General features: G+C 38.5%; 1 protein-coding gene and 1 non-coding gene across 3 annotated transcripts in view; both read left to right on the top strand.

The window, feature by feature from the left end:
• The first annotated feature begins 840 nt into the window (after window positions 1–840).
• On the top strand, window positions 841–947 carry LOC138443063 (U6 spliceosomal RNA). The gene has a single exon (XR_011257989.1). It is a non-coding gene; the product is annotated as a U6 spliceosomal RNA (small nuclear RNA).
• A 7,845-nt stretch (window positions 948–8,792) lies between these two features.
• GRID2 (glutamate ionotropic receptor delta type subunit 2) overlaps window positions 8,793–14,145 on the top strand; it is a 1,666,133-nt gene continuing 1,660,780 nt past the window's right edge. For both annotated transcript variants that reach the window (XM_069593668.1, XM_069593665.1), the window contains exon 1: window positions 8,793–9,766. In XM_069593668.1, the coding sequence (XP_069449769.1) occupies window positions 9,679–9,766 (88 nt within the window). In that variant the 5' untranslated portion in view covers window positions 8,793–9,678. The remainder of the gene's footprint in view (window positions 9,767–14,145) is intronic.

The raw sequence follows: 14,145 nt of genomic DNA, 5'->3' as shown, positions 1-14,145 counted from the left end.
AGCGTCTTTTAATTTCATGGCTGCAATCACCATGTGCAGTGATTTTAATGACTGCCAAACAATGGGTCGCTCTTCACATTCTTTTCTCTTTACCAGTGGTAACTGTCTGTTGCCTTTACTCAGTTCTGAACTCATGGTAGGGGCAGGGAGTGGGTTTTTGGTTTATCTGATGAAAGCTCAGTTGTAGACAGCATCTGTGTCCCTGAAAATCAGGAAGGGGGTTGTGGAATTATTCTTGTTTCTCTCATCTCAGTGACAGTCATATTTGGACTTGTATTTGTAGAGTTTATTAAACAGATGAGATAATTTTGCTCCTCCTTGCTCCCAGCAATAGCACATCTCTGCTTTATACAGCACAGGATTGTGACTCGTAAAGTCTTTCTAGTCCAAACCCTAGCGGCAGACATTTTTGATTCTATCACTTTCTCAGAAGCAGTGATCTTTTCTTGTTTCTGATGTCAAAAAGCAAAGCTCTTAACCCTTCCCCAGAAGCTGATGAGTTTTGCTTCTACACAAACATTGGATCTTTGCCTGGTCCCTGGTTAAAAGACAGTTTGCTGTCCCTTCCTCAGCAGTGTAAAGCATTTTTCTTCCTAACGAGAAGAGCCCATGCAAATGCACCATATCTTGAGACTGTTCTGCCTTCACTATGCCTGCAGCAGTTATGGGGGTACTTCTGGTTTCCTGCCCTGCTCTCATTCCTTTCCATGAGCCCCTAGAAAAGAGCTTATGAGTGAGTGAACACTGTCTTGTGTCTGATGCCCCCAGTTATTCTAAATTTTATGCTGCTTCAAATTCATCCTTTTTATTAAAATTTTTTATGATTTCTTCTTACCTGCAATGCTCGCTTCTGTAGCACACATACTAAAATTGGGACGATACAGAGAAGATTAGCATGGCCCCTGAGCAGGGATGACATGCAAATTCATGAAGTGTTCCATGTTTCTTCTTTTGGACTTCCCTGGTGGTTCAGACGGTAAAGCGTCTGACCCAGGTTCAATCCTTGGGTCGGGAAGATATCCTGGAGAAGAAATCGGCAACCCACTCCAGTATTCTTGCCTGGAAAATCCCATGGATGGGGGAGTCTTATAGGCTTCAGTCAATAGTGTCGCAAAGAGTCGGACAGTGCTGAGAGACTTCACTTTCACTTTCTTACTTGCTACACCAAATATGTCCTCTGTGCTCTGCCAAAGGGAAGAAAGTTTGTGTCCTGTCTCACATTAGAGGAGCTTGCCACTTTTTGGAGCTTAGTTTACTTTGCTGTCTGACTGCCTCAGCTTTCTGATGGGTTCAAGGAAAGTTACACTTTTATCAGTTCAGTGCTCAGTCATGTCCGAATCTTTGCTACCCCATGGACTGCAGCATGCCAGGCTCCCTGTCAATTACCAACTCCCAGAGTTTACTCAAACTCATGTCTATCAAGTCGGTGATGCCATCCAACCATCTCATCCTCTGTCGTCCCCTTCTACTCCCGCATTCAATCTTTCTGAGCATCAGGATCTTTTCCAATGAGTCAGCTCTTCGCATCAGGTAGTCAAAGTATTGGAGTTTTAGCTTCAGCATCAGTCCTTCCAATGAATATTCAGGATTGATTTCCTTTAGGATTGACTGGTTTGATCTCCTTGCAGTCCAAGAGACTCTCAAGAGTCTTCTCCAATACTACAGTTCAAAAGCATCAATTCTTCAGTGCTCAGCTTTCTTTATAGTCCAACTCTCACATCCATACATGATTACCGGAAAAACCATAGCTATAACTGTAAAGACATTTGTTGGCAAAGTAATGTCTCTGCTTTTTAATATGCTGTCTAGGTTGGTCATAGCTTTTCTTCCAGAGAGAAAGCATCTTTTAATTTTATGGCTGCAGTCACCATCTGCAGTGATTTTGGAGCCCAAGAAAATAAAGTCTGTCACTGTTTCAATCATCTCCTTATCTATTTGCCATGAAGTGATGGGACCAGATGCCATGATCTTAGTTTTCTGAATGTTGAATTTTAAGCCAACTTTTTCACTCTCCTCTTTCACTTTCATCAAGAGGCTCTTTAGTTCTTCTTTGCTTTCTGTTATACGGGTGGTGTCATCTGCATATCTGAGGTTGTTGATATTTCTCCCGGCAATCTTGATTCCAGCTTGTGCTTCATCCAGCCTGGCATTTAGCATGATGTACTCTGCATATAAGTTAAATAAGCAGGGTGATAATATACAGAGACTTGACATACTCCTTTCCCGATTTGAAACCAGCCTTTTTTTTCATGTCCAGTTCTAATTTGCTTGTTGACCTGAATACAGATTTCCTAGGAGGCAGGTCAGGTGGTTTGGTATTCCCATTTCTTTAAGAATTTCCCACAGTTTATTGTGATCCACACAGTCAAAGGCTTTGGTGTAGTCAATAAAGCAGAAGTAGATGTTTTTCTGGAACTCTTTCGCTTTTTTGGTGATTCAATGATTGTTGGCAATTTGATCTCTAGTTCCTCTACATTTTTATAGATCATCCAATATTTTCTTATTTTTAGAATCAGAGCAATGTTCTCCTTTGGCTTTGTACTTCCTAAGCAGAAATGGAAATATATGAAACATTTTAAAAAGAAAATATGTTTACTGTTGAGGGATATATTTTCCTTCATCATAGAAGTTCAAAATAGAAATTCCTATTGTATTACAAAACAGAATAACTCCCCAGATATGTAGGTAGGGATAAACCAAACTATAAATCGACAATCTGGCTAATTTAGCCATCCACAGAGGAGAAAAAAAACAAAAAAATATTTTTGAAAAATAATATAACAGTACAACAAGGAATGTTCATTCTGTGCATAAAAGGGGGAAAGTAACAGTTATATAAGTGTGAGATAGTGTGGGTTAAGTAAAAGTTAATATTTTTTTTACCTAGAAAACTCTTATGTTTTTAATATGTTAATATACACTCTAAAAACAAATCTACTTAGTAGTTTTAACCTTATGTGGTCAGTAAATCTCATCCCCCACCCTAAACAAAGAATTCCCTAGAACACAATGTAAGATATGCTAGTTCAGATATTTCTAACTTTGTTGGCATTAAATTTTTTGTAAGATTGCTTCATTTTTATAACCTTAATATTGTGTTTAATTCTTTATGGTCCAGTTCTATCCTGATGAAATTTCTTACAAAGTGATAAATCAGTATATTGTAAAAAAAAACAACAACAATGAAACAAAGTGTTGACAATATGACTAATTTTATATTAGCAAACTTTAGATGAATTCTATCATATTTAATACAAAATTTAATTTTATCCCCCTTGCATTCTCTTTAGTCATATCAACCATACTGTGAATAAGTTAAGTTAAATTTGGGCAGAATCATGTTTGTGCTTCTGTTGCTGAGATAATTTTTTATGTCATATTCCAAAGAACCCTTTCAAAATATCTTTCATAATTTTTATACCAAGAGATAACCACTATTTGTGTTGTAAACGAGGGGACTGGTAAATAGAAATTATCTGGATAATAGAAATTATCTTACTAACAGACTACTTTGATACCTTACTAAAATGTTTATTCTACAGAGTCAGTATACTCCTCTTATGCTGCTGGAATTATACTTCACAATATTAAAAATTTTTTATCATTTCACTTATGAGATAATCTATTTATTCATAATTAATTATTTAGATTCACCATCAATTTACAGGACCAACAAGGAATAATGAATTTATTATATCTGACTTTATACTGATTATGTACTCTACCCAGTAAGAAGTGAAATGAAATGTTTAGAATTTAAATACTACTTTAAAGTAAAGCCTATAAAGCCACTATGTGTGTGTGTAAATTACTGACTATTGACCAAACTTTTGTTTCTCTATTTAAATTTTTGCACATGACATCTGCTATAAAATATACTTTAGGCTAAAGTGTACAGTTTTCTATCTGCAGCATATTGCACAAACATACTTTGCATCTTAGCTGCTTCTGTACCCAAGAAATATGTTTCAAAAGAAATAGTTAATTTCAGAATCAGAATTAGCATGGTTAACCATGGGAAAATAAAAAATATGATTTTAAAGGGTCAGATAATTGATATTTATTATAGTTGACATCATGCATTTCTTTTTACTTTTGACCTATTTGTTAGACATTTGTTTCAAATGATATGCCACACCAAAAGGATCAATCATATAATTCATAGGCAATTTCCATCCTCCATGGCCAAGTGAAATTTCTTAATTCAAGATGTATAAAATATATTTTCTGTAGAAAAAAAGATATAGCTAAATAAAGCTCATTTTAAAACTTTAACATCTACAGCAAAAATTTGAATGATAATATATCACAGTGTTCTAATTATCCCTATCATAGGATTGACTGTCCTATTATTAAAGATCATTCTATTGATGTTTAATTCCGAAGTAACTGATAAAATTTCAGAAGGAATGAATAAAACACATATGAGCATAATAGATATTTACTATTTTTAAAAGCTATAGAAGAAATAAAACTTCAGAAAATCAAGTTACCAAAATAAGGTCACTTAAAGTATCAAGTTTACCTAAATATAGTAATTTGATTAATATGGGTTAATTATACTCTGGTAAACTGTTAAGTATTGAGACATTTCAAAAAGTAAGCTGATTAAATCTACAACAAGCATGGCTGCCATCTTGTGGGGACAGGAAATAATGTAGTGAGGGGCCAATCTCAGAACTTCTGTTGGCTTGTAAGTCATCATTTGATGTCCCTATACCAACTGCTTGGTATTTAATATTAATATTCCACTTAAAAATCCATATCAACATCCAGAAGAACAAATAAAAGGTCTAAAGTAAAAGAGGTCTACCAATATGTATAACTGAACTCTTATTATTAAAATTTCAACATCATGGCTAATGTATGAACAGTGGAAAAGTTATAAAATTCAGAGTTTTGACTTGAATTAATTTTAATACTAGATGAGTTTGGTAAAGTGTTTATATTTAAAAAATTATCAAATAATCTAGTTGCAAAATTTGGTTGGAATTTGCATCACATTGAGTTAGAAGAAAATATGACATTGCTCTGGTAAAGCAGCTTTACAGATTTAGGGAAAGCTTTGAAAGGGAGGAAGGAATTAAGACCTTAATATGGAGGGAAGGAAGGAAAAAAGGAAAGAAGGAAGAAAGGTAGGAAGGAAGAGAGTCTCACCAATCACTAGTGTTATGGGTAGAACAGTTGGACAGAGTAGAAAGTGATGAGTCTTGCAAGGCTGACCTAAAAATAAAAGAACATAGTATACCCAATGTGAATATGTTATTATGGTATAATATGTGTAAGAATGATTTTCTTGAAGCATATTTAAAAGTAAAAAAATGTGTTTTCTAAGTTCAAGTCCTTACCAAATTATCAGTACAACTTCTAAGGCTAAGTTTCTCATCTTTTTCTAGAAAACCAGACATTGAATAATAGAGGCCTTAAGTTCCCATTGAGCGCCTAACTTCTTTGATCTACATAGTATAAAAGTTGCCTTTTCAGCCTCTCAAAGAAACAAAAATTCCTTTCTCACTTCTACAAATGAACGTCAATTATAATTTTACTTGCATATATAGTCAGTTATTGTTCTTATAGATTTTTTCCTTCATATTCATGATAAAGTTACATGATACTTAGACATCTTTTGTGTGCCTATCTGTATTTATAATACTAATCATACAGTTATGGTGAATTAGAAAGAAGGACCAAAATGCATTGTACTCCATTTATTTTCTATGGTATTCAAGTTAATTTTCTCCTAATTTTTAAGTACACTTCTCATACATTTACAGATCTTTATGCTAAAACAAAATAAATATCTTGAGTAACTGAATATTATTGAAGAGTTCTTTAAAAATGGCTAATGTAAGTTGACTTACTGATGTTATCCTATGAGCAGTTAATTTTTAAAGTTAAGACACTGGTATTTTAAATATTTTTTTAAAGTGAAAATGAAAAATTTGTATGTTCCAAGTATTTTCATTAAGTTGCTTTCTTTATATATAGTACATTATAACAATTAAAGGAGATTGTAATTTCATGTCTTCTCAACAATAAATTAACATTCCTCCAAAATTATGTTCTTCTGTAAAAATCATTATATATTTTGCATTTTAAAGTTGCTAAGATTATCAACCATTTCTTCAAATTATTGATGTTCACATGACAACTAATGACTGAATGAAGTGACAATTTTCACATAGAAACAATAAATTCATAAATCATAGTTCAATTACATTTTTATTCCAAAATTAATAATTGGTTATAAAAGTTTAGTAAGTGAAAGTTCTGTTTTTTCTCCAAAATGTTATAATGTCACAGTTTTGAATTTCAGCGCAGCAAACTACTTGTGTAATAATGCATGAATTACAGCTAAGTTACTTTTACTGGACTAACAAATAGACTTCATCAAAAGCCTATATAAAAGTGGAGCCAAGGAATTTGTTAATTTTTCCCTCTAGAACTTAACATCTAATTTACAGATTAAAAGGCTGACTAAATATTAAATCATGATAAGCAATTTTCTAAAATAGAAAATATAGTTAACACAAAAATTAAAAATGTGTTTAAACTTATATTCCATGCAAAATCTATTAATTAGAATTCACTGGACTCAGAAATTATTTGGATGGAGGATTTTAGAATGATGAAAATGTTTTCTTCCTAACACACTAGAACAGATTTCCAGTAGAGAAGATAGTATCAATTTTCTGTATTTAGCTACCTCCAGCAATGACATTTATTAAGCAAGGACGGGGCTAGCTAATGTTTTGTAGTTCTTCCTAGTTCTCTGATTCTAAGATATTAGAGTGTTTTTTCCATGTTAATAGTTACTTCACAATTTTTTCTTGGTTGAGCATATACTAACTCATCAGTTTTTTAAAATGTCCTTGTGAGTAATAAAATATAATAGAAAGCTATGGGGAGATATGTCTATTTTTCCAGACTTCATAATCTGTAACAACAAAATATGATCCATGAAATTGAAACTGAACCATTTAAAAAGTAAAATGATATCAACAAGGTCAATAAAATCAATATTGAATCAATGTGTACTAATAGAAAAAAAATTAAGGAATGATGAAAATTGATAGGAATTAATCAGCGGTTGCTTCTTAGAAGCACTGATTTATGCCAAATTCAGAAGGAAGTGATGAATTTCAAGTCAACCAAGGGGCTCTATGTAAAATGATGTGACTAAAATATGAATAAGCTATGGTCCTCAGGCTCAAGGCGTCAGTGGTGTAGCTCAGAATTTGTCCCGACTCGAATACAAAAGTAGAGTGTGCTGTGAAAACACAGAAGGATGAGTTTATTCTTTATGCTGTTGTTTAGTCTCTAAGTCATGCGGGACTGTTTTACAACCGCATGGACTGTAACCCAGCTGCCTCCTATGTCCATGGAATTTCCCAGGCAGAATGCTGGAATGGGTGGCCATTTCCTTCTCCAGGGGATCCTTCCAACCAACAGATAGAAACCAATTCTCCTCCATTACAGGCAAATTCTTTACAGCTGAGCTGCCAGATAACCCATTTATTCCATATGATTCCCATGTTAAAGGACTGGATATGACTTCATGGGGATAATTTGAACTAAGCACTTGAAGGGGCTGAGGAGAGTGGTTGGGGGGCTGAATAGATGCCCTTCAACAGAATTGTTAACCTAAGTAACAATATGGTAGCAGTTTCCCAGAATGTTCAGGGAAAAAACACACAACGTGAATGAAAGAAACCATTTCACAGAGGTGATATACAGTTATGTTTGGCGAAATAACAGCCTAAAACACCAGACTAGAGAGAAGTGCTCAAGTGAGAGTGTAAAAAGAAAAGATTTGCCAAATTTGGAGATAAGGGAGGGCTCCAAGGTTGAAGAGTTTGATATCCATAAATGCCAAGTAGCAACATTCCCATAGATTCCAATTATAATTGAAATATTAGGCCTGTTTATACCTGGCCTCAACTACTCACTTGGTTTCGTTAACACATCTCCAGTCTGAAATGAGGCCAGACTGGATACAAGTTAACCATTAGAAGAAAGGAAGTCACAATCCTCAGGATTTTAAGGCGAATGCTTGCAAAAAATCTTTTCATTCTGGTACTGGGAGATTGTCATTCAGTACTTTCTCAGCTCTTTCCATGGAGAAGCAACCAACTTCCTCGTTCTGCATTAATATACAAGGTCTGTGGCAAGCTAGTTAATGTAATGTTTTTATCAAATGTTACACTGAAGCATGTATTTCTGTTTCACGTAATTATTAAAATTTTAAAATGTCAAGATCTTCTTTATCTTTTTTCTATCCCGACTGCCTAAAAAATACACTGGAGACAGAAAAAAAAAAATCACTGTATGAAAGGTAATTAGCACGCCCTCTCCTTTCATATATATATATATATAACTTTATAATTGAAATCTCATTAAGAGCTTTCTAGGTCTCCTTTTCCCTTAGTGACCAGGTGTCCCTAATTTGTTTTTAACCGATGTGACTAATTCCAGGCAAAGACTAGAAAAAGTCTGATACCTGTTGGAGAATTGCAATAACAAGGTTAAATAAGTGGGGCTTTTTAAGGTTGGCTTTAACCTCCATAAGGAAAAAAAAAAAAAAGGCTTCAATGTCTTTTCTCTTAGAGTCCTGCCTTTTTCTCAGTCCCGGTTGAAGATTCCAAGGGAAATGAGAGCACTATTTTGTTTCTCCCTTGTATTGCAGATAGGGGGAGGAGGTGGTTATTAGAGAGAAGCTCTTCCTCTCTCGGTTTTCCCCTCTCTCCGCCTGATAGCACCGCTCTCTCGCGGGCTCGCTCGTTCTCCTAGGTGATCCATTTCTAGGCAACGTGGGTCTAGTGCTGAAGCAGCCAGGCTCGCTCCTTGCTCGCTTCCTGCATCCCTCCAGGCGAACCGCTCCAAAAGCATCCTGCAGCCCGCGGCAGCTTTCCTCCTCCGGCCCGGCCCCGCTGCTTGCACCCGGCGCAACTCCCCCGCCACCGCGCCCCAGCGAACCGGCTCCACGGGCCCGCCTCGCCGAACTCCGCTCCCGCCTCGCGCAGAAAGGGAATTTTCTCTGCATTACTATCTGCATTACCTTGAAGTTCACTTTTACTACCCCTCTTGGAGAGGGTTTTTTCCTCTCCCTACTGGAATCTGGCTGTTCCGCTCGGAATCTCCTAATCTTGCCACTTAGATTTTATTTTGGCAGCGAAGACCAGCGATTCTCCGCGGGCCGTTGGGGCGGGGGGGAGGGGGGCTTTTTCGGTGGGGGGAGGGGGAGGGGAACATCCGGCGTGAGGCGGGGGGTTGCGGGGGGGTGGTCTGTTGGAAGTTGCGGCGGAGCTGGGACCGGAGACCCGCGGCCCCGGCGCAGCGATGGGGATGGTCTGAGCTCCAGCCTCTCCCCCTTGCCCGAGAACAACGAGGCTGGATACATTTTTAAAAAGCCAAACTGCAAACAACTCTGGCGATGCCAAAATTCCCCTCCAAGTGACACGGCTTCGCGAAGGAGGTTTCCTCAGGCTGGGCTCTTTCTGTTGCTCTGCCTTCCTCAGCGACGATTAAAAGCTTTGGTCTGGTTATAGGAATTTAGGGGGAGAAAAAAAGAAAAAGCTTGTGCTAAACTATCGTGACCTCAAACTCTTTGGACTTTTATATATTTATTTTTAACACTGAAAGAAAATCCATCCTAAAAGAGAATCAGCCTAGGAGGAGATGGAAGTTTTCCCCTTGCTCTTGGTTTTGTCCGTCTGGTGGTCTCGAACCTGGGACTCGGCGAATGCGGATTCGATCATTCACATCGGTAAGAAAGGGCTGGTGCTGCCCGTGGGTACTTTGACCGTTTGGTTTCGCAGACGTTTTCCCTTTGCTTCCCCCTCTCCGCCCTCTGTGTGGCTCGTTGGCCGTGGCTTCGGTTCATTGCCCCTTCCCGCTACCCTTCCCTCACACTTGTGCAGTTTTCTGGAAGGATGTGGATGCTGAACCTGGACTTGTGCTGTGGTTTCGCGGTGAATCGTGGAGCGTGGGCTGGATGCGTGGGGTCTCAATTTACCTCAGCGTGCGTGTGTGCCGGGGAGCGCTGGGGGCTTCTAAATGTGTGAGGAAAGGAAGTTTCATCGACTCTACCTTCCATATTCTTTCCCGGATGTATATTTGCTCCATTAAAAAAAAAAAAAAATATATATATATATCTATATTGGGGGGAACAGAGAGTCATCTGCGGAGCGAAAAGAGCTGGGGTGGGAGATGGGGGTGGGCGAGAGCTCCCTTCGGATCGAACAGGTGGTTTTGCAACGTGAGCGGGCCGCGTTCGCCGCAGCGCGTGCGGCGGTGACGGGGTGCTGGCGGCGCCCCCAGCCTCCTGCTCTTCTTGCTGTCCTCTCGGCTTTGCGGGACTCGCGCCGAGTCGCCGCCACCGTGACGGGAGGGGCCGGCGGCCGTGTCGCCGAGGACCGGGAGCCGCGCATCTCGCTGCCCAGCTCGCGCTCGCCGGGCCTGGCGCGGCGACGAGACTGGCCTCCGGCGCCGGGGGAAAAGCGGGAGCAGAGGCGCGCGGGCTGCCCTCGTGGGCTGCCTCGCGGGCTGCCTCGCAGACACCTGCCTCGCCTCGCCGTCAACTCGCGAGTTGCAGCGCCAGGCCGAGAGCAAAGGCGCTGGGGCTCGGGGTGGCCTGACTCCGGGAAGGACGCCGAGCCGGCTTGGAGATGCTTGTGGCCCCACCTATTGGCAACCAGACGGGCCGGGACTGGCCGCGGCGGGCGCTGGCGCGGGGGCGGGCGCGGGTGGGGGCTGCGCGTCATTATCATGCACCGCGCTCGCGGCTTCAGGCTCCAACTCTTCTCACTTGCTAATCCGTGAGAGCTGAACGGAGACCGGCTCTTGCAGCCTTCTCTACGTTAATACGATGATTTCCTTTTCGGAAATTCGCGTCCGCGGGCCAGCGCGGTTCATTTACTGCGCTGAGGAGAGGCCCCTCTTGGGGAATTTTTCTGGGCACAAGACTTTTATCTGTCCACACGGTTTGATGGTCTGCAAATTGAGGCGACAGATGGGTCGCAGCATCTCCCCATTCCGTCTCTCTGGCCCTCCCCCGAGCAACACACACAGACACGTACGCGCGCGCATACTCCCCCTTTCCCCCAACACACACACATACACACACACACACTCTTACGTCCTGAAAGGGGAACCTGGTGCAGGTGGAGGTTGTGTCTGCCTTAGCCAGGGATTTCTGTTTGGTGTGTGAACCCACGGAGGCCAGCCTCAGCTCCAGGGGGCTCCCTCTCTTGGTCTCAGAGGCTGTCTTTGTAAACATGTCTGCCATTCTCTATCGTTTATATCAATAGAATCATATAGGTCCCTGTGCGAGGAATAGTAAGGTCAGGGTTCAGAAAACCTTGTACGTAGTCATTTAGTAAATTAATCACTAGATAGCTTGCCTACTAGATCACATTTTGCCTGGGGGCAACAATGCCTGTGGGTTCAGAACTTTTCAGGGAGAAATTGTGGCCTCATTGAGAGGTTCAGTAATGTTCTGAAAAGAGTTCAGAAATGATGTATCCTCCTGTTAAAGAAATGACTTACATTTAATATATATCCAGTTGTAAATGACTGAAGCAGGAACACAGATTTATATTATCACAGTACCTTTACATTCACATTGTGTTTAGGAGTTTCTGCCTTATGCTCTTCATTGCTCAGAAGCGGGTGTGTGGATAAATGGTTATTTTATTGCTTATTCAGTGGTCTACACGATAAGTACTTTATTTGCAAACACCTGCACCTGTTACTGTCCTCCAGCAGATGAAAACTGTCTTGCAATGCAGTCTGGTCATTTGTTTCAAAATAGAACACAACTATTGTATTTTTTCCTTTGAGTTCTATCAGTTAGTATCGCATGGCTTACTTATTTATAACCTGACCTGCCACCCCAAGTCACTGTGTACAAATTAGAGATTTCTTTAGAAAGCTGATTATATGGATTAAATGTATATATTGATGCTACAGAAATAGTTACTTCTCAGATAATTTGACTTGAATTCATTTAGTACATTACACAAGAGAATCACCTTCTTTATAGACTACCCAATATTGCCATGAAACTAGCAAATTAATAGTTGTTTCAGATGCTTCATATCTTTTATAACATACTGAAAAATGTTACCTCCTAAATTAAAAAAAATGATCAAGTGTAATTTATGTGCACGTCAGAGGTTAAAATCCCCTTTCTCTTCCACCCCCATCCTAGCTAAACTATAATAAATTAAAAACTGAGTGACTATGTCGAAATTTTTAAAGTATCAGTTAATAGTCTTTGGATCAGTTTACTTACTTGGTTGAGTAGGAAAAAATAATTATCTTTAGGGGGATAGTCTTCATTTAAGTATTTAATTGTGAGAAATATGCTTATGGCAAACATTTTAGGACTAAAGGGATAAAAGTGATGCAACTGGAGGGGAAGTGAATATTTCAACTCTATAGATAAAAAGAGATACGCAGAAATGAAAGGTTCTCACAGCCTCATGTGATGTGTTCAGGTAGAAAGTAGCTGCAATATGTAGTTCAGGCGAGCTGGAAAGATAAAAAGACACTGCTCTAATAGGTTCTTTAAATATTGAATCTTTTTGGTATAAACCAAAGTGTATGCATGAAAACCATCTCTTCCTGTTTGTTTTTATTTCATGCTGGTATTTTTTAAAATAAAATCAATTGTATATTTTAAATTCATATATTTTTGAACATATTAGTTCACTGCAATGATGAGATATAATGGTTAAACTCTAATAACTTAAATGAAAATGTATTTATTAGTCAAAGTGAACTAATGTAATTACTTTGAATTTCTGTTAAATCATATTTTAAAGATAATTGATAATTATAATATTCCTGTTTAACACAAGTGTACATGCAGCACATGCACAGTGTTTTGAAATACATCACCCCAGTTGTGATCTTCTTTGCCCCTCCCACAAGGAAAGGTCTTTTGACACATAAAAACTGTGCAATTTTCAATTATGCTTCTACTTTGAGCTTGTGCATTGATTGAGTAATTTCATCAGACTCACATTACTTGATTGCTTAGAAGTTTCCTAATGATCTGCATTCTGTAGGAAGAACCAAAAAGTCGTGAGTGGAATGGCAATGATATTGTGTTTTATGAGGCTATTCAAAAGTCGCTCTGATTTATGTAGCTAGAAACCTCCAAAGTCTTTGAGATTAGCCACGCTGACTGCTATTTTCTTCATACATCAGTCGTCCTACACTCTTTACTCCCTAAACACAACAGGAGTTTAGAGCACTGCTTTAATTAAGCAGGGATTAGGTGGCATTTCCAGTCAACCACACAGTTTGTGTCTTGCTTCATATCTAATACAGAGGATCTCATGTTTTAACAGTTTAATGTGTGCTCATTTCTTATCTGGTTCCTGTGCCCACAGAACTGATTGAGATGAGCCATCCTCAGTTACACATCTCTACAAGGGAACACAAACAGCGTACTTATTCATATATTATAAAAATCACTAGCATATTTTTATTGTTATCAATCATGGTAAAATATCTTATGCCAGAAGGGAATATAAATAAAGCACTTACTCATGTTTTTCTCATAAGCAAATGATACTTTGTCCTTTGAGATAATAATCATCAACTATGACATGTTTGAGAAGCCTAAGACAATTCACAGAATATTTTCATCATGAGAAAGTTTAAAGTACAAAACTGATGGGTGAATAAAATGTGTCACCACATTATAAACATTATAAATATAATTGATGGCAAGTTTAAAGCATTAATTTTCATTACTGCTGCACTGAGGACAATTTTATCAAATAGAGAATGTTGTGGCATTTCCAGAAGTTGTTCATTGTCTTCTGTCAAATTGTCTCAATTCTTCACATGATTTTCATTGGTTAATGATAGCCTTCAGGAGTCATCAAGAACTCTCTACTGTATAAGATATTTCAGTGATTTATTCTTTTATTATTTACAATAGTTGTTTGCTCCCTAAGTTATAGATAACTTATACTGTAAACTTCTAGAGAGTATTAAGAAGTAGCTTCTGGATATAAAATTGGGGTATACTTTATAATGTATACTTTTTTGTATCAATAATACAGTTATTTGAAGTGCAATTCAGATGTGCATTAAGTTAGACAGTGTTATTAATCAACAATATCAACT

This window comes from Ovis canadensis, chromosome 6 (assembly GCF_042477335.2).
Source record: "Ovis canadensis isolate MfBH-ARS-UI-01 breed Bighorn chromosome 6, ARS-UI_OviCan_v2, whole genome shotgun sequence".
In the NCBI taxonomy this organism is placed as follows: domain Eukaryota; kingdom Metazoa; phylum Chordata; class Mammalia; order Artiodactyla; family Bovidae; genus Ovis; species Ovis canadensis.
The sequence above is the reverse complement of the archived record's forward strand: the minus strand, read 5'-3'. Positions and strand labels throughout refer to the sequence as shown.